Genomic DNA, 20,758 nt, shown 5'->3' with positions numbered 1-20,758 from the left:
ATTCCAGTCGTTTAAATTTTAAACTGTTCAGCTCATTACCAAAGAGTCAGCAGTCCCATTCAAAATTTCCGCGGGAATTTTTCTAGTTTCAAAATGTTATATTATTTCAAATGGCAAATCTCAACTTGGCATATAACAACCACAAAATAAATTTGCAACAAGTAATAATGCACTACAATAATATTGATAAGAAAAAAAGAAAAAGAAACGATAAATACAAATAAATACTTGTTTTTTCTTGCTCTGCGTGTCATGGCCTCTAAGGGGAAGTGTGCATTCATGGAGATACACATTGACATCGATTTTTAAAAAGGACCACAAGAGGATAGTCACAATGGGGTACCGCACGAATGCTATTTTTAGACCGCAAGGCCATGCGACTTCAGCAGTTTGAATGGAGGTCAAAAAGAAACCATGCGAGAAGTGGTTGTTTTGTTTGCGTTTGCCGAGTAAACGCAGCTGTTATGGAACTTGCAGAAACGACCCCAGCCACTACGAGCGTCCACATATGAAGGATTATTATATCGTGCGGTACCCCATTGAACTTAATAGAACTCAATAGAACTCGTTATCTTGTACATGTATAACCTGTCTTTATGTTGCGACATTTGTGTGTGAATATTAGTTATTTGAAGGAACTCAATGCTAATTCCATTCACTGCTAGCATTAGCACTGGCGATGTGTCTAAAAATGAAATATGTGTTGTATTTAAACGTACAAGGTGTGTCATTTTTAAGTTGAGTGTTTAGTGTACAGTAATCTCCCACCGGGTGTCATTAAATAACTTAATAACACGCACACTATACACGCTTGTGGCAAACAACACGGTGCATTCAGGGTCCTTTCACAACACAGGAATTTGCAGATACACAGCGCCGTTCGGCACATTATTTGTCTTTTATATGTTTTTAATGATGACGAGAAGCAAAATCAAAAATAACTCTAAAAGGATCTTAAATGAAAATAGATAAATGGTTGGCCACCCCAGGTAATTTTAAATAATATGTATTATCTTCTCTCCATTTGTTCATAAAATACATATTTTCATAAAAATAAAAGGAATGACCATTGGCCAAAGGAATTCCATTCAAATATCTGGTAGTAATAGATTTGTTCTTATTGTATTTCCTCAAATATCCACTCTACTGGACTTCACATGTGTTAGACAGACAGACAGACAGACAGGCATGGGTAAGTACTAGTAGAAGTTATTATTCGGGGAAAATCAGTATTATCATGACATGATTTCTCCCAACCTCCCATACCACAGTAACTTATCCAAAGGTGAACTGATGGTGGCTCTACCCTGCTCCAGATCCATTTCTGCTTGGGTCCGGTTCCAAAAGCCCACTCAGGGACACAATATAGACTGATGGTTACTGATACCTGAAATGTAATGGAATAAAAGATGAGCCGGGGGGGTGGTTCGTCCGTGACTCGGTATGCAAATGGTACCGCACATGCTTATTTGAGCTGTCAGCCCGCAAAGTACTAGTGGCAACTGTGCCAAGAGCAGTGCTGCTGCACCTCTTCGCACCTCCCTGACCTGCTTGTATTGTTGCTTCAGAGGAGAGCTGCCTTCCACCTCTGCTTTCTTTTGGTACTTTCCTTTTTTTTTAATGTCACCAGCAGTCCAGCACTGATTGCAACCTTACCTTGACCGACCACTGGGATGTTAGCAACAAGCACATGGTTGCTATTACAAATGAGTCCCTCTTGCCTGAATATGCTAATATAAGCTAATGCAGGATAAATGCTAAAAAAAAAAAAATAATTGCATAGGAAATAATTTGTTCCAGGTTTGAAATATTAAATCAAAAAACACTCCATCTAAACTAATTATCATTTGAAAACATTTGATAGATGCATAACTAACAGCAAGGACCTTTTTTTTTTTTATGTCACACACGATGATGGAATGAAGTCTATAAATTGTACCACTTTTAGGAGATGACTTTGGAGCTTCCAACTAGCACAAAAAAGGGTTCAATTGACCTAAAATTACTTTTGAGCCATAATTATTCAAGCGCTTGGGTAATTGCGAGGTTTGGCAAAGAAAATTGGAACCTTCATTAGCATGTATCTTCTTAACTCATTCACTCCCAGCCATTTTCACTGAAGTAACCCCCCTCACTCCCAATTCTTTTACTGGATTTTGACAGATTTTGCAAGGTCCACAGAATATTGTGTTCTATTGCTATAAAAACATGGAACCTACCAAAAAAGAGTCTCTTCTTTCGTCAGGAAAAAAGTACATTTGTATCTGTTTCCGTTTTGCAACAATTAGCATTAGAATATAGCTAAGTTTCATCATTATTCACAAACCTGTTGAAAACACTGGAGAAAAGGGCTTGTTGCAACATGGACCTGGCTGATCTCTTATACTCTGCTGCCACCCATTGGCCGTTTATTTTTGTACTACCATTGCTTTACGTGACCTTTTCATGTCAGAAGATGTATCAAAGCCTTCTGTATGCCCTAGCATAAAAAAAGACAAAAACATGTACATACGTTTTAGGGAGTGCAAGATAAAGTATAAAAAAACGTATTTAGACATTTTTGGGTTTGAATGAGTTACAAATCACAAATTTTAATTTTAATGTCTGGTGTCTTTATTGCTGTTGATCAGTGACTTGCTAAGTTTTATCATGGGTCCTCAAAATGAAGCCAGAACTCCAAATGTATAGGCATATTTTTTTTGTCTCAAAATACTACACATTCTTGCTGAAAATTACAGAATGCCATTTTCTGAATGATTCAGTGTTTTTCATTTTCCACCTAGTTTACCACCATAATGACCAACATTAAAATGCAGTATTTGCCCAAGTAGGCCCAAGGTATATTTGTCGTAACAAACCACTGTAACATTATGCACTGTTTAAACATTTATTATAGATATATATTTTTGTATACCACTTAAGGCGGCCCATGTAGTTGTAGTAGTTACTGTCTGGTACTTGTAGCACTCTTTGTTTGTAAAGCAATTGGACGCATAAATGGTTGGTTTGTCGATGCAACACATTCTAGCAATGGATTGTACCATCTGCTTAACGTATGCTGGAGTCCATCCCAGCATGCAGTGAGTGAAAGGCTGATGGATTTCCAATTGTTCAAACATTTGCCGTTTTACAATTTGCATTCGTTTGGAGTACAAGGGAGCTCCCGGAGGAAAGTCTCACCCCTACTGGGAGAACATGCTAAGCCAACAAAAGTGCCTTTGACTGATTTGTAAGCACACTGAGCAAATATTTTGTTGCTGCCAAAACATGAGGTTGTTGTGAGGGGATCTATACATCAGCATTACTTTAAAGGTCAGACTAATTATGCTGTAATGTTACATACATTAAATCTCCTAATTAGAAATGAATCCAGCGATTGGCTGGCAACGAGTTCAGGGTGTACCCCGCCTACTGACCGAAGGCAGCTGGGATAGGCTCCAGCATCCCCGCCACCCTTTTGAGGAATAAGCGGTCACGAAAATGGATGGATGGGTAGAAATGAGTGACATTTGTTGCATTGATTCATATTTAAGGAGTTGGCGCAGAGGTTTTCTTCAGTATATGTAGCATTGTGGTTGGAATTGGCAATGATATTAACAATGGCTCGACTGATAGGGATTTTTTTTTTTGTTGCCCGATTTGGATTCTGATGTTTGGCAGAATACAATTTTGATAGTGATTAATCAGCCAACTAGTTATGTTTTCATCAAATTTTACAATAGCAGTTGACTCTCATGTTGCTCGAATTAATGGCACAGTTGCTCTCTTTTGACGAAGAAATGGATTGCGTGCTGTAGTGCTGATGCTAGCAAGCATCTTATATTTTGCCAAATTGCTAAAAATAAATAATATATATATATATATATATATGAGATATATCGTGTCGCAACCCCAAAACAACACACCATCGTTTTTTATTTTGTCAGTCGTAGTCACTTTCTGTCACCTAGAAGTACCCTGGTTTCGACCTTTATTATTATAATTTTTACAAACATGATGAACATTTCAAGCTAAAAGAGTTAAGGATTTGATGGATATGTTGTTTAAGAACCCAAAGAATAGATTATTTGTCCAATCAGTTTTGTACCAAGTAAGTAACAAAAGATTTCAATGACATTTGCTGTGTAGCTGCAGAATATGACTCGAGGCTATATTGCAATAACTTTTGACTGATCAGGAAGTGGAAAACTGGTGTTGATCCAAATTTGGATTGTTTTGAAAAAATTCCATAGTCTACTGAATAAGTTTCAGTGTTGTTAGTGTTCCCCACAAGCGTCAATTGTGTTTAGTTTGTGAAGAGATTGGTTTGTTGAATAACAAGATTACGCAAAAACAATAGCGGGGTTTCCATCCACCCATTTCAAACAAATTTTCAAAAATGCAAAAATAGAACTGAATGGAAATGCTAGAAATTCGAAAAAGGGCCCAAAATTCGCAAAAAAAGTTTTGGATTTTGAAGCGTATCTAAAAAAAGGAAAATGCGAATTTTGGCTATGGGAATAGATTTTTCGATGAGACCAGATACACGTTGCACGTTTTGACCGAATATTATGTCACACGTACGTTTGTAGTCACAAAGCAATGTCGGAAGATAAAGCAAGGTATGTTTGGGGCGACGACGAAACAGAAATCTTTTTGGAATTAAAGCAGCCAATATTTTTGCAATTTTAGATGAAAAACAGCAACGAAATGCTACAGTATATCAAGAATGGAAAAAAAGTAAACTCATACCATGTCATCGCACGGCGCAGTTGCTTCCTGTTTTTCTTCTTCTTCTTTTCAATTGCTGGTGGATCACATCTCAATGTGTATATATATTTATTTTTTTTCAATATTTTCAAAAGCAGAAAAAAACTGATGGAAACAGGCATAAGTCGCATGTCCATTTTGCGCATATCGAAGAATTTTTATTATCCCTTTGACTCAAAATGGCGCCATTCATCCTTGCGTTGCACGCTCGGCCGTCCATCCTTGAAATGGGAATTAGCATTCCTAACAAACAAACAGATGGACAAAGAAACACAAATACATGCTAGCATCCCCGCAGTGTGGCCTTGGCGGAGCTCTGCGCCACCGAGCGCCATTCCAGGTATCTTTGTGAAGGCGGAATTATGCATACTGCTCTTCTGCTGGATGAGATTTCAAGGAAGGCATTTGTGCCTATTGTGCTATTGCCAAGTGTTAGGTGTCATTGATGAGAGTAGTTTGTGTGCCCGTGGGATGGTCTCAAGTGTCCCCCCCCCCCCCTCCCCTTTTCTCTCCCCCTGCTGTGACATCTTGGAGTGTAACAGGCAATGCCAACAAGTTTCAGCTTTTTCCAAATCATTACTCTGCTTTCATTGCATCTCCTGCCACGCTAAAATAATAACAACGCCAGAGGCTATTTTTGGCAAGCCTATTAATTTCTTTAACTGTGGTTCAAACAGTTGGATGGTACAATCCGCTCATACTGAAATCTTTGCGCGTGGGAGCGCATGTGCATCCGCGGAATACAGCCGTTCTCGACTTATGTTTTTGCGGCAGTTGGAGTTTATTACAGATTCAAATCGTTTGGTAGTTTCTCATCCGTATTGAGACTAACACTGAAGACCTAATTAGGAAGAGCTGTTATGCGGTTCACAAGCTTCTCTGACATCTTAATTAGATCTTAATGACATTTCAGTTGGCACGGAAATGAGTAGAACCATACGTAAAACTGGAAAGCATCAGACATCGGAGATAAGGAAAAGATTATGACGTTTTCATCGAATTTGTTCCTTATACGTATAAAAACTGTCGTGCAGTATTTCCTGCGTGAGAAGTAATATGACGGGGATTTGATTAACACCAATGCTCTTTCCATTCCGTCTCTCGCAGTCTTTCACTCCATCTCCTCGCCTCCGCCGCCCCTTTGGGATGCAGGACCAAGCACGGCTCGGTAATTACCCCGCCATGTCCGAGTGGCATCGCATGTCTCGTATCGGCTTCATCATCGAAATTCCGAGCGTTTATTACTGTGACAGTTTAGTATACCGGTTATGGTAATGATGAGATAGGCAGTGCCAGTTGAGATGATGTGAGAACGGTATATCTTGCAGATAGATGGCTGATTAGATACGATGCTCCCTAGCGCATTGTGCATTGTTCTGCATACTCTGCAGTGGATTATCAATCCATTTTCTTTATGAATAGAGTGCAAACTGTGTTTCCACAAATAGTAAGAATGTCAACTGCATCGACTACAATTGGGGTAGTCATCTATTAACTAGGTAGTAGTAGAGCGTACTACAGTTTACAGCTTCACTGTATTGTGGTATTTTCATTTGTGACCATAACTTCATTTATGGCGGGCTTACCTCGCTACGTTGCGGCTATTTTTCTTTCTTCTTTGTCGGCGTAAGATTAGGCCTCTTAATGATTCCGGATTCACCAGAAAAGGCTCCACAGCTGTGTACTCGATCTTTCTGGCATCCATTAAATAGCTCAACTGAGAATATGCAGTCTCCTGGTTGTTATTATTAGCTTAGCGAGCATAATTAGCATAGCGAGCAACCTGAATGTTGTGGGCCCAATCCTGACCTTCCAAGTAGTGATGGACAAATGAAGCTTCATGAAGCACTTGTGATATTTTTTTTACTCCTCTAGGTGACACTGTTGCTTTAAAGCTGCAGTGGAAATTTAAACAATTTCCATTGCACTAGCTATTATCTTTCAAACAAACATCACCATCTAGAGAAGTAAAACAAATATTGCAAGTGCTTCATGACGCTTCATTTTCACATCACTACTTCCAAGACTGCTCAACAGTTGGTGAATGAGGAAACTGTTACTACAATTGAATAATGTACTACTGTTATACTAACAATTTATTTTTAAACTACTAACTTCCCCTTTAAAGCTTGTTTATGTGTGAGAAGAGTGTATGCATACTCTTTTTGTTCTTCATGGAAAAAGTATAGCATTTTTTTTTGGCGGAGGCATATTTTTCAAGACGTACTTGACGACTAAATGAGCATCTATTGAATGGCCAGCCATTATTTGAGTACTTTTTGCATGGTGCTTGCTTATGCCAGCAGTCAGATGTCAGAACAATAGATGGCAGCGAATGAGAATGTTTGGTGAGTGTAATTATCCCCCGCAGTAGGCTTGATGCACACAACACAGACAAAACCTTGACAATAGAGAGGGTAAGTGATTCTGATTTTGAAGGCAAATATTTATTCTCCTCAGATGAGTCGCTGCATCTGTGTGTGTGTGTGTGTGTGTGTGTGTGTGTGTGTGTGTGTGTGTGTGCGTGTGTGTGTGTGTGTGTGTGTGTGTGTGTGTGTGTTGCAGGGCTCAGCTGCTACCGCCCTTGACTTGAGAGCAGCCATTAGGGGGAGAAGGGACACTGAAAATAGGCAGCGAAAACTCTGGCATGATGAGGACGATCCCCGAGAGGCTGCAAACCAGATTACATCAGAGAGAGGGAGAGATGGAACGCTAAATAGAAACTTTGACTGAAGCCCCTTGTGAGCAGCCGAACCGGGGATAAACACATCGAGTGGATGCGGGTGTGAAAGATTGGGCAGCAGGAGGCTTATTATCAACTGTCCGTCGGTATCTACAAATTGTTCAGTCTGTTTATCGCTTGCCTTCGTTCCCTAAGACTCCTTGTCTCATCTCTCCTACTGTTCTCTTACCTAAATCTGCCAGAATGAAGCCACAAATACCAGAGAACTATCGCTACCTCCATTTACAGCCACCCCCTCATCTACCTCCCTAACAAGGCCTCAGGCTCGCTCCCGCTCCCCTACCGCGTCCTCTCAGACTTTATTCATTTTACTTAACCTTTACGGTCTGTCTCAGCATTTTATTTGCCTCCAAAGAGTGATGAAAGTAGGCTCTGGTTTTTCTGTAGTGGGATGGACTATTTACAACCTTATGTAGATTTATAATCACATCATGTTTGGTTTTGTTTACCCAAAAGATGTGACGCATGCGATTTGCACAAACTGTAAAGCCTCCAAGCAATCAAGCAAGTCTGAATAGTTTCTTGTATTACTGAATGCAATAGCGTTCAGTATTCTCTTTACAGCGACATGTTTTGTTGATTCATACAATTAGTATATTCGCTAATAGGCCATTACATAAATTGCTTACATGTACATGCCACGTCTTCTTCTTTCTTTATTGCTGGGGACTTAACTGTGTTGTAAAATGGCAAGAGGAAAGTGCAAGTCATCCTTCCATGACCTGTCGTGCATAAAAACAGTGCCCCGTTTGTTGGCATAGTACCGTGATCAATTCAACTCGACTTCATTTCAAAAGTATTCCTTTATTTATGAAATTTATAGTCCACTCCCAAAAACGTATTTAGTCATTTTTTATGTTTTTGTATGCTAGAGCATACAGAAGGCTTTGATGCAGCGTCTGACCTGAAGAAGTCGCTTAAAGCAATGGTGGTTATTATTGCCAACAGGTGGCAGTAGAGTATAAGAGATAACAAGCTCTTTTTGTCAGTGTTTTCAACAGGAATGTGAATAATGATACGTAGCTATATTCTAATGCTCATTGCTGCAAAATGGAAACGGATACAAATATACTTTTTTTTCTCCTGCTGAAATAAGAGACTAATCTTTCTTTTGGTAGGTTCCATGTTTTTATAGCGATGGAACACAATATTCTGTGGGCCTTGCAAAATCAGTCAAAATCTAGTAAAACAGCTGGGAGCAAAGGGGGTTGCTTCAGTGAAAGTGTCTGGGAGTGAATGAGTTCATGTTGGACAATGACGGACCATGGAGAATAACTTTTTAACGTAAAAAGAAATGAAACCCCGTTAAAGTGTGAAAATGATAACGCTTTTTCTTTAATAACTTTCAGTAAGTGAATCAATCCATATGACGGAGTATGGAGAAAATTAGCAATGAATTAATTGATTGTCGGTTACACCAAATGAAACATTCATTAGCTATAGATTGGTCTAATTTTTCCATGCAGACTAATCATTTTTAATACTTATTAAAAAAAAATAACACAACAAACATCTACCTGTCATCCTTCAACAAATTTGACTGAATCAACAGCGCCTCAGTTTTATTTGTAGCGCTTTTCATATTGCATCCATCGCTTCAAGGTACGATTGATCAATTAATTGACGTATCGATCATTATGCCTATCCAATTTAGATGCATGTATATTCGATAGCACAGCACAAGATTTAATACATCCAACTTCAACATTAATGTGAGGAAGCACTTTATTGATTAGAACTAGAATGAATGAGTGGAATGTTAATGAACAAAATTGCAGTACTACCCAAGAGCCTCTCTTGATATAGTGGACTTGTGGAATCTAACCAGCAGACAGCTTGTCTCACACATGCCATCGCCTGCTAGAAAAATGCTCCTGATATGCTGTGACTCAGCCATTGATTGATGTCACATACTATTTGGTGATTTCTGCCCACTCGTAAGCGAATGGCAATTGATCTTATTCAACTCTCTCCTTATCACATGCCGCGAGAATCGATTCGCGCGGCGGTCAGCAGGCAAGAGGGGGGTGCGCTAGGGTTCTGCGGGCCTGCACTAATTAGTGTTCACGTGTGCATTCGCCGCAGGTTCACAGAAGCGGATACCATAGTGATGGGGGACGTAACGTACGGGGCGTGCTGCCTGGACGACTTCACCGCCCGAGCCTTGGGAGCCGACTTCATGGTGCACTATGGCCACAGTTGTCTCGGTGAGTCTTTTGTATTGTCTATATACATGTTTATCGCATATTGAGGACCAAAAATGCCCCGAAATAAATACATTGTGACAGTAAAAACGGATATAAAAGATATACGGGTCATTCAAACGGGTCATTGAAAAATTTATGACAAAAAAATAAATATAAATGGAAATAAAAACAATTCTATTATTAATTATTAGTGTTGTAAAAATTAGTGTGTTCATTTTGAATTAATTAAAATTTCCATTAATGCCACAAATTTTTTTAACGTGCAATGAATAATCGCCTTACAGGCTGACACCCATATTAATTATATATATATAGAGAGAGCGAGAGCAGAGCCGTTTTATTTATTGGTATTTCAATCTATTTATATATTTACTTTTTTATTTATTTCCACATTTATTTTTAAATTTATATTTTTTGTCTCGTTTTATTTTTCTATTTATTTTTACTTGTATTTATTTATATATTTATTTTACTTCCATTTACATTTATTTGTATTTCATTTTTGAATTATATTTTCATATCCACTTTTATTCATTTATTATTTTTTTAGTTTGACATTTTCAGTCCTCCATAGTTTATGGTATGTTTGGTATGAATTTGACTTCAACTTCAGTACACAACAAAACTGTCCAAATTGGTGATCAGCTTCAGTTCTTTTGTAGTGCTTCAAACTACTGTAGTAGAATCAACTCAGCTTCGCCGCTATTGCTTCAAGACACAGATGAATCATTATCATACAAATGGGACGGCTTACAAGATGGCTGAGTGCAGACTGAAAGAAGTATTGATCAACTGGAACATACATTGGTAGGCACATCAGACCTTTTGGAATCTAGACATGGCATTAACCCAGCAGATCAATGAGGAACATGCATTAGGTGTGTCCTCCACCTTCTCTCGGACCTTCACCCTCCGCCCGACTTGCCGTCTTTTACCGAACAAGCGAGGAAACCCAAATCGATCCCTCTGCTACATCGCTGCCTCTTCCAAATACCAGCAATAGTCTGCGGAATTTTAATGCCCTCCACTTGTTGAGATGATGTGTTACTGATGCATTTGTATGTTTACATCTCAGATAGGACACAATTGTTTATGGAGAATCCAATAAAAGCAAATGCACCTATTAAGAGCATCAATTATAAAAAAAAGTATTTCAAACTCATAATCTCCACAGTTCTGTTGAAAAGACTTAAAAGTGGCCAAGTGCCTTTATTGACTCTTCTGGGAAAGGAGTCCATCATTATTGCATATTTTCTGGACTTGCAATGCTCTCATCTCTTTCAATAGAATTTAGTTTTGGGCAGAGGCTGTGTCATTCAAAAAAGAAAAAAAAATCACATTGCTTCTGGTAAAGTAATTCATTTTCATTTATTAGGACATTAGTATTTTTTGACTAAAGCCAGTGTGTATTAAATATAAATTTTCATGTGCGTTTTGTCTTGACCTTCCCCACCCCTCGATCACAAGGACGTCACATTCGCATCGTGTCAGGCACCTGTGACGGATCAAAAGAGTTGTTGTGACTCGTAGAGGAACTGTCTTCTACTTTCATGTTCATGCTCGTGTTTCTCCTTTTGTGTGCCGCTGTCATCTTTTGTGTTTTGTCATCATGAAGCTCAACTCGCTATAGACCCTGATTCTAAAAAAAAAAAACAACAAAAAAACACCAAATCAAAATAGAATGCTTTGTAACCCTAACACAAATGTTCACGCGTCCTTTTCAATCATCGCTCAATATAAAATGATTCCAAGAGGCGCTAGTTCAAATCCAAACTAAAAGTGATACCACCTTTTTCAAGCTACATTCAGTATAAAGCAATACAAAAATGACAATTCTATATAATAACTAGTGTGGGAATGTTTGGCATTTGTTTATTTTTTTGATTGACCATAGAGAAAATGAACATTTGTTTTAGTTGCCCTGTACTACTACTAACCCATTTAAACACGGAATTATTTTTATCTTACCCAAGACAAACATGCAACAGCAGACTGAAAGACAGTCTAGCATCCTGTGTTCTTCTTTAGGCCAAAAACTAACATAAATGTAGTCAACAGCGCCTCTGCTGTTTGTAGCCCACCCCCCCAATCAATATACTTTTGTACCTTTCAAAAATCCAAAGATCTTATTTCTTGTTTGTACCAAGTAAATTAGGACATTTCAAATCCCCTTGATCAAATATTAGTTAATGTCAGTATAAACTAAGCCTTGGCTTTGTGTTAATATTTCATATAAACGTGTGTTTTTTTTATTTTTTAGTTTGGTGACAAGATAGTGAGGTGGCCAAAACAACCCATTTTGAATAAGATAATCAACTTTAGCTGCATGTTCATCTACGATATATTAACGCTCCCAATTACAGATGTTGGGAATGAGATTGACCTATCAGTTAACTCATTGATTTCCTTCATCAATAAGGATAATTAGCATCAACAACCTGCTGGAGTCCAAACAGAATTTTGAACCCCTTTATCTTCAGATCGTTCGACTACGTTAACTTTAATTACGACAGGAATTGGATTCTTTCGTCATGATTAAATAACAATGTAGGAGATTTACTTTTACTTACTTTGTAACCAAAGATTTTCCTAAATGTTTTAATGAGATGCATTCAAGCTGGAATTGGCTCTGACAAGTTGGACAACAATGAAATTATGCCGTCTGTTTAAAGGGACGTTATGTATTCCCTTAGTCCAATTCCCAGTCATTGATGTTGTGCATTGACCTAATTGCTATTGCCAACAATAATGGAGAGGGATGACACCCTCGACGACAGCGTTTTAAAAAATATTTATGAGTGCTGGAATGTTTCAATTAGACAAGATTTCTGTAGTTGTGTTACATTGAACTCATTTCATAAATGGATTAGCGCATCAAAATCTTCTAAACATTTTGACGAGATAAAACCATTCCACCCTGCCAAAGGAGCTTTTGTCATCTAAAGACAGAATTGCTGAGTCTGGCATCTCTTGATTATAAGGAATTGTATTAGCATAGCTTTTTTTACACCATGAATGCCTTGTCGGACAGTTATCATTTCAATTTTATTATTAGCGATAGAATTTGCCAATCATATTGCCAAGTTTATTCATCTTGATCAAAACTAAGCAGAATGTTTGTCCTCAGATTTTCATACTTATTCAGTAGTAGAGTGATTAACGCATTTTTATTCTATAATGCTTCATGAAAAATTTCCACAATTAGCATAATCAAATTATTTTTAAATGTTTTGTACAGATCAATTGGAAGCCTGGCATTTTTCCTGATTTTGTACCATCAATAGTGTTTTCAATTTCTCTAGCACCAATTTCTGTTTCCAGTTCTTCACAATATCCATTTGAAATATGTGGTATGTCAAATTTATGTTTAATAAAGAGAAAAAAAGTTACATTTAGTAGCCTAATCAAAGTTGTTGAGCTGACAGGTTTCTCAATGCATTATTGATTTTCATGTGATCTCTTACATTCTACAGAATTTTTGTAATTTTCAGTTTCGGTTCCAATTTGGTATTCATTAAAATGTTTGTAGTCTTAATAGACTGGCAGTAGCTCTAAATGCCGATAATTCTTCATTATCTGCTCTTAAAGTTGACTGGTTCCTTTTGGTTATTTACCTCAAAGAATTTCTTAAAACACTTGTAACCGCTCGGCACGACGTTTCTTTGACATTGAACTTTATATTTACAAATAAAGGCTTTTGAAAACTTCCTTTCATACATGGCCTAGTGTTGAATTCAAAGAATTCATCTCCGTGCCTTCCTATATAGCTTACAAATTCTTCATGTACTCTTATGTTGTGAATGCTATTGAGATGGGTCTCTAACCAATTTTTTCTTTACATCACTAACAAAAATGGTACACGGTCTAAAGTCACATTCAGGTAGTAAAATGTCTTGTGTTTTAAATATGAGGGAATTAGATCATTGTTGACTTGGAACTGTTTGAAAGTTGATAATCCGCAGGAGCATGCCTTCCTTCACCTTGGCGTTCCTCTTTCTCCATTGTCATTCAGATTCAAATTCTTTGATAAATTGTTTTATAACTCTTCTCCTCTTGTTATGTGATCAGCACCTGTTGGCCTATCCACACCAGAGTCAAAAGTGCAATGACATTTCTCACAATTGCAAATTGCCCATTTAACTCGGTGACTAACAATTATATGAAGAATTTTGAATCATCTTTATTAGGTCCATACGCATTTGGATGACCTCCTCCAAAGGTGAGTTTCTTTAAAGAAAACCTCACCTGTTTAAACTTTATAAGTTCCAAAAAACAAAGTTGGCTTTACTTCTCGAGTCATTTAAAAAGATGAAGACATAAAAGTGTAAACTTAAGCAAGCTGAGCCATAACTCAGTTGCTCAAGTTAAGCATGTAGAGGAGCAATACAAACACTAACACTAGAAAGTGTAAAAACAAAAAAAACACAAAAAACATGAATCAACATTCCCCCTCTATTCCCCCCACACCCATGAGCGCACTACATTTGTCCAACTGACTCATGTTGTGCTGAAAACTGGTCCACCTAATGAGGATGAGTCCGCCCACCATAGACTAAAGAGGGGGAAAAAAGTACCCAAAAAAGCTCCATCGCTCTTTGGAAAGAAGTTACCAAAAAAAAAAAGCTCCATCGCTCTCTGCTAGTTAGAGCAATTTCCATGCTCATGTTTGATATGAATTTTGTAAGAAGCTCAGTGATACATTTTAATTCAAACTTGCACTCATTCACGATTCCTCACAATTTGAGACCAGTTATACACTCAGGTTTGTGCTTTTACTTCCACGAACTTTTGAGCAATTCAGTGTCCAAGGTTGCGTCGCTCTTGGCTTTTAGGGTGCAATTGTTTCTTCATCTGATGCGTTCTGGTCCCAAGGTCTGGAAAGACCCCTACATTTTACCCCTAATGGCCGATTTCTTTCTTGGTCCGGCCAGTTAAGGTGACTGCCATCTTGTCCTTGTAGTTTAAAAACCTCATTATTGGTATCTTGTGTGATGTCCAGATGACCCTCATTGCTCCAATGCAGTGTTCCCTCTTCAGAACCAAAGGACATGGCAAGGGTAAGTTCAGAACCTTTGGAATGAATTGGAACAATGCTGTCAAATCTAGCAACAAAAAAAAAAGTCAGTTTCTCTTGATGCAATTATTTAATTCCCTTTCCTCCGCTAAGTTTAGCGTTGTCCCTATCTTTTGGCCGTTCACCACTGATGCAAAACTCCCGTTGGTTTCCGCTGCTTAAATTAGTGGTTCTCAACTGCAGAGCCTTTTTTCCATGTCTCCCTCAGCCAACACAGGTGTTTCAAGTAATCAGCTAATCAGCCAGCTCCGCATGAAGCCTGATACCCGGTAACGATCCTCAGCTGTGTTGGCTGAAGGAGACGTGGAAAACAGACTGGGTATGGGGTACTCGAGGACCGGGGTTGAGAACCACTCGCTTAGACGAACTTTTGACATTTTTAGGAGGACAACATGTAGCACTTGTCTTTCTACAGGTTACGACAACGCTACAGTAAAATAGTGAGCTCATTTTACTTCACTTGCTCCAAGAGCATACATCCAGGTTATAGTCCATTTTTTTTGCCCAAAGACAAGTGCGTCTAATGAGGATAGGCGCTGTAGAAAATGGATGGATAGACGAATGCTTCAAGACCCAATTAATCAAGAATCTTATTGCCACAATTGTACAATTTTGCAATTGATAAGACTACAAGTAATCTGGTATGGCCATCCCCAATAAAGAAGCCATGTTTGTCTATGTCAATGTCCATAGAATTAACTCACTTAAACTTGAAAGTGGTCTCATAAGGTAGGTATTAAAAAAAGACAAGTTGAAGGTTTGGTTAATCACAGACAATCGTTAAGTTAACGTGCACATTTTGCAGCCTCAATAAGCACATTGATGAGGTCAGTGAGTTCTGTCCATCTCATTGACTGCGTCTCTAATTGTAGCGTCTTAAAAGCCGGCTGCCATCCTCACTTCAGCGCAAATCGATTGTTTGCCCTTTACCTTTTGAGAGGACCCATAAACAATTGACAGCTGCAAGCTTGATTGTAGATTCTACTCAACTTCTCCAACCGCCCATCCCCTCTCATGATATATTAAAGTCCTGGGAGATAGCCCACTTGTTCAAATCCCAATTCCCAATCCATTCCTTTCCAGCTCGGACCGGATGTCATGAATCACTTCTGTTGTCAAGTAACTGACAACCTTCAAACACATACACTTGGTTTATAACTCTTGTAGCCCTTGTATCATACGGAATGTATACACTATGGTATTAAATGTTCTACCGCCATCTCCTAAATTTAACTCTGGCATTTTCCATCTCCCTTTAACTCATTCACTCCCAGCCATTTTCACTGAAGCAAGACCCTTCGCTCCCGGCTGTTTTACTGTATTTGACTGATTTTGCAGGGCCCAAAGAATATTGTGTTCTATTGCTATGAAAACATGGAACCTACCAAAAGAAAGAAGAGAGTTTTTTTCTTTCATCAGGAAAATAAAAACTATATTTCTATAGCATTAGAATATAGCTAAGTTTCATCATTATTCACAAATCAGTTTAAAACACTGGGGAAAAGAGCCTTTTTGCAACATGGCCGTGGTTGATCTCTTATACTCTGCTGCCACCTGCTGGCCGTTTTTTGTAATAACGACCATTGCTTTGAGTGTCCTCTTCTGGTCAGAGGCTGCATCAAAACCTTCTGTTAGCTCTAGTATTAAAACAAGCAAACGTGTATATATAAGTTTTTGGGACCGTGGTAATATTTAAAATAGAACATATTTATACGTTTTTGGGAGCAAATGAGTTAAAAGAAGAATGTCACCTTCCTCGACTACCATCCCAGCTGCTTTCGGTCCCAGTGTAGGGACGAGTCATATCTCACAGCCCTGCTGGTCTCCTCTCCCCTTTGTCACACTTCGCTCTCATCCCTTTTCCATGTTGCGCTAATCTAGGCCATGAAATACCGGCTTATACGACATGCAGCGTAATGGGCCGTTGGCTCTGTGCTAACAACAACTCCATCTGCAAAATCAGTGTAGCGCAAAAACAAGACTAATTGTGATAATTAATGCTAATGGTGATAGCCTAGCCTTCTTCCGTTTTCTTGGACTTTGCTCAACATTTAAGTCATCAGGAGTGTGTCAACATACAGTAGCTCTCCTCAAGGCGCGACTGCTTCCCAAATGGCCCGTGAAATGAGTGACATCAATAATTACCACGTGCATCTCTGCCTTACCTAAATAATAAAGCCCCTAGCATCGGCTTCACACACACACACACACAGCGAGGTTGGTCTATATCACAAGGGCGCCTATGTACTCATGATCATGTCCCGTGCACTCGTGTTTGAGGCGCCATCAATAGTGCATGTGCCAAAGGCTCACCTGACACGGCCATTTCAATTATTCATCCGCTTTCCTTTTGTCTGCATCTCCACAGTCCCCATAGACTCCACTGCCGGAATTAAGATGCTCTACGTGTTTGTGGACATCCAGATGGACAACGCGCACTTCCTGGACACGGTCAAGTTCAACTTCACTCCCGGACAGTCTCTGGCGCTGGTCAGCACCATTCAGTTTGTGGCTGCGCTACAGGTAATGCAGCGCTAGCGTGGCATCGCGCGTAGCTTTTTGTTGTGGGAGAATTTGAATCGCTTGCGGTTTATTATGCCTCCACTGGCAAGTGGATTGGCTTCACGCTGGGGATGGGCATCGCAAGACAGTTTCTTAATTCATGCAGCTGATCGTGTATTGTTGTTCTTTAAGTCCATGTCTGTTGTAATTAGTAGTTGTTTGACTAAAAATGTAGCTTTCTTAAAGACAGATTTGGATGTGAACTATTTTTTGGGGAGAGAATGTTATTATTTTCAAGTCATTTGGTCATGCAAGAACGAGGCATGATTGATCCAGAAGAATTTCTGCTGAGTTTTGAAATTTTGCTGACTTCAGCTAACCGACATTTAACAGCCACAACTTGAAAGTGCAACATGTGCAAGTCAGGTCATTGCTTGACCGCACTTTGAATTTCCATCTTAGATGGTTAACTCATGTCAGGTAGAATACAAATGCCCTTCTAAAATCCAATATATGCCCGTCTTAAAATAAAACTAATGAAGTGTCTTGAGGCTAATAAGCAAGTGTGTTTTGCGCAATGAAATCTTTATCCAGGGAAGACATTATATTCCAACAAGGCTCTTAACAATTAAACATGAACTGTTCGTTTAAAAAAAAAAAGTAATTTAATAGCACACTGCTGCTGCCTCTTTACATTGAAATGCACAAGCTAGCTCGGAGTCGTAACTCTTGATTTCTACAGCAGCCCATCTAGACAGGATTAGGCCTAAAGGATTTTTCTCAATTTGGTATCTACACACATGGGAAACATTCTATACTCAATACTACCCCTCTTAATGAAAGAAAAGCCCACGGTGATCACAGAAATAACTTGAAATGTAACAATATACAGTACAGGCCAAAAGTTTGGACACCTCATGCAATGCATTTTCTTTATTTTCATGACTATTTACATTGTAGATTCTCACTGAAGGCATCAAAACTGAATGAGCGCACTTTAAAAAAGGTGAAATAATTCCAAACATGTTTTATATTCTAGTTTCTTCAAAATAGTCATTCTTTGCTCTGATTTTTTTTTTTTTTGCACACTCTTGCCATTCCCTCGATGAGCTTCAAGACCTGAAAGTCACCTGAAATGGTTTTCCAACAGTATTGAAGGATTTCCCAGAGTTGAGAATGCCAAGAGTGTGCAAAGCAGTAATCAGAGCAAAGGGTCGCTATTTTGAAGAAACTAGAATCTAAAACATGTATTCAGTTATTTCACCTTTTTTTGTTAAGTACTTAACTCCACGTGTCCATTCTTAGTTTTGGTGCATTTAGTGAGAATCTACAATGTAAATAGTAATAAGAATAAAGCAAGCACATTGAATGAGTTGTGTGTCCGAACAATTTGGCCTGTACTGCAATTGGGGGTTCAGTAATTTGCTCAAGAACACTTTGACATGGATCGAACCCACAACCTCTACATTTGGAGACGACCAGTCTTTCCTCTGAGTCATGCCGCCTCACAATAATAAACCAATAAAAAACAGGCATTGCTTTTGACTCATGGTTCAACAGAATCATATTAAAAAAACAAACTTATGTAACTGATCTGGACAAAAAATGTTGATGGTACATAACTCAACTTCATATAGCGCTTTCATAACAACTGATAGAAAAGTGAGAATGCACAATGAATTCTTACTTGATGCCATTCTTCTTGCGAGCACCATATCACAGGAACACATTGAGAGAATAATAGTAGTAGAGTATTTCTCATCCAAAATAGTCAACGTAATTATGCACGTTTTATGTTAATGTCGCTAAAGCAAAGGCTTTTTAGAAAGTCTCCTCCGCTGTGAAACAGTGTAAGCTAAACTAGTAAGCGGAGGCATAAACCAATGATGCAATCATTGCGTTTTTCATTTCATTAATACTATGAAGTATTTGTATCTTCACTGCATAGGCACACATAAATATTTCTGCGTATTTTTCTATTTCATGATTTTCTATCCCTGCAGCCAAGTTCAGCTCAAGTGTGGGTTTGAGAAATCCGTCACGAGTTATTTTGGATTTGAAGGCTGCCGTGAACTCTGAAGCCCGCTCAGCTCCTTGCTGACATCGACTATAGAATTTTTTTTTCACTTTATTAAATTAGTTCTTTAAGTCTTAATGCCTTGTACAGACTCATAAGGTTTCCCCTAATGTAATTGCTGTTAAACTGAAACCGCGCTCTCCCATGCAGGTCACTTTTTTCCACAAGTTTGAAAGCGCCCGTGTGCGTATTTAGCTGCACCGTATGAACTTCGCCTCCAACTCGCGCAGTGTAGGCTGCCAAAAAGGTCCCGCAGTATGGGCGGCAGAAGCTCCGAGTTCGCCCTCACTCCCTGTTGACTGCCTTAAATTAGCTTTTAATCGTTCAATTCATCCGTCATCCTCCATGCGCTGTAGCTAATTTGTTCTCGGCGCTCTCATCTCTTCACTTTGCCTCAATTAATATACAGTCCAAGCGGCTGAGAAGAGGCCGTTTATTCCATGACGCGTCGGCGCTCTCAAATCAAGTTGGCAGTCGTGTGACGGAGAGGAGCGAAGTCGTTAATGACCGAGCGAGGACGACTTTGGGATCTCCAGTGTAATCTTTCCTGACCTCTTTCTCCGTCTTTTGCATCACTGCCCTATTTTAATCCCGACATTCATCCCCCTGTATAATTTTGCATACATATCCCACTTTGCCTGCTTTTGGATTCACTCTGCCTCCTGCTCTTTTTTTTTTTTTTTTTTTTTCCTTCTTTTCGGTATGGAATACAAAGAGAAAGGGTTGGTGGGCTGTCAACTGCAAAAACATGAGGAAATATGTGCAATGAACAAGGCAATCAGGGGCTTCGATGAACAATGATAATAGCCCGCTGGCGTGTGCGAAGAAATATGAACAATGTTTGCAAGCCAAGCGGCTTGATGAATATGACAGCATAAACGCCAGCGTAACATTAATGGGATGTGCGAGCTAATGAAAAAGTGATCGCCTGGCGTTGCCACGACAACATTATTGCGCACGCTTTCGCAAGGGGAGGACAGTGAACGATGATATGTTCAGCGTTGCAAATTATTCCCAGCAGAGGTTAGAGGCTGAGCGAAACAAAAAGTATGATTTTTCTTAAAATATTTTTTTTCCCCGTCTTTCCTTTTTGTTTGTGCTGTACAGGCTGTCAGCGCAGCTCTCAAGCCAGAGTACGACGTGCTGGTGCCACAGTGTCGACCTCTGTCACCCGGAGAAATTCTGGGCTGCACCTCTCCTCGCTTGGACCGCAACGTCAATGCCATAATGTAAGAAATCTTGTTTCACCTCCACATTGTTTTGGCCCCATCCGTCAGCAGATCAATTTGCATAACCCAAGATAGTAGTCCTCCTCTGCACTCCCGTTATTACCTCTGCCATCGCCATGGCCTTGTTACTCAAGGAATAATCAGCGTGACATCACACCAGTCATAGCAAGCTGTGAC

General features: G+C 39.1%; 1 protein-coding gene across 4 annotated transcripts in view; it reads left to right on the top strand.

Annotated features, from left to right (window-relative positions):
* Positions 1-20,758, top strand: part of dph1 (diphthamide biosynthesis 1) — a 241,276-nt gene that overhangs the window by 195,294 nt on the left and 25,224 nt on the right. For all 4 annotated transcript variants that reach the window (XM_077566298.1, XM_077566299.1, XM_077566302.1 and 1 more), the window contains 3 exons: positions 9,578-9,699; positions 17,142-17,296; positions 20,460-20,581. In XM_077566298.1, the coding sequence (XP_077422424.1) occupies positions 9,578-9,699; positions 17,142-17,296; positions 20,460-20,581 (399 nt within the window). The remainder of the gene's footprint in view (positions 1-9,577; positions 9,700-17,141; positions 17,297-20,459; positions 20,582-20,758) is intronic.

The sequence above is a fragment of the Vanacampus margaritifer genome, chromosome 5, assembly GCF_051991255.1.
Source record: "Vanacampus margaritifer isolate UIUO_Vmar chromosome 5, RoL_Vmar_1.0, whole genome shotgun sequence".
Lineage (NCBI taxonomy): Eukaryota > Metazoa > Chordata > Actinopteri > Syngnathiformes > Syngnathidae > Vanacampus > Vanacampus margaritifer.
Note: the sequence above shows the minus strand (reverse complement) of the source record. Positions and strands in the feature narration are given on the sequence as shown.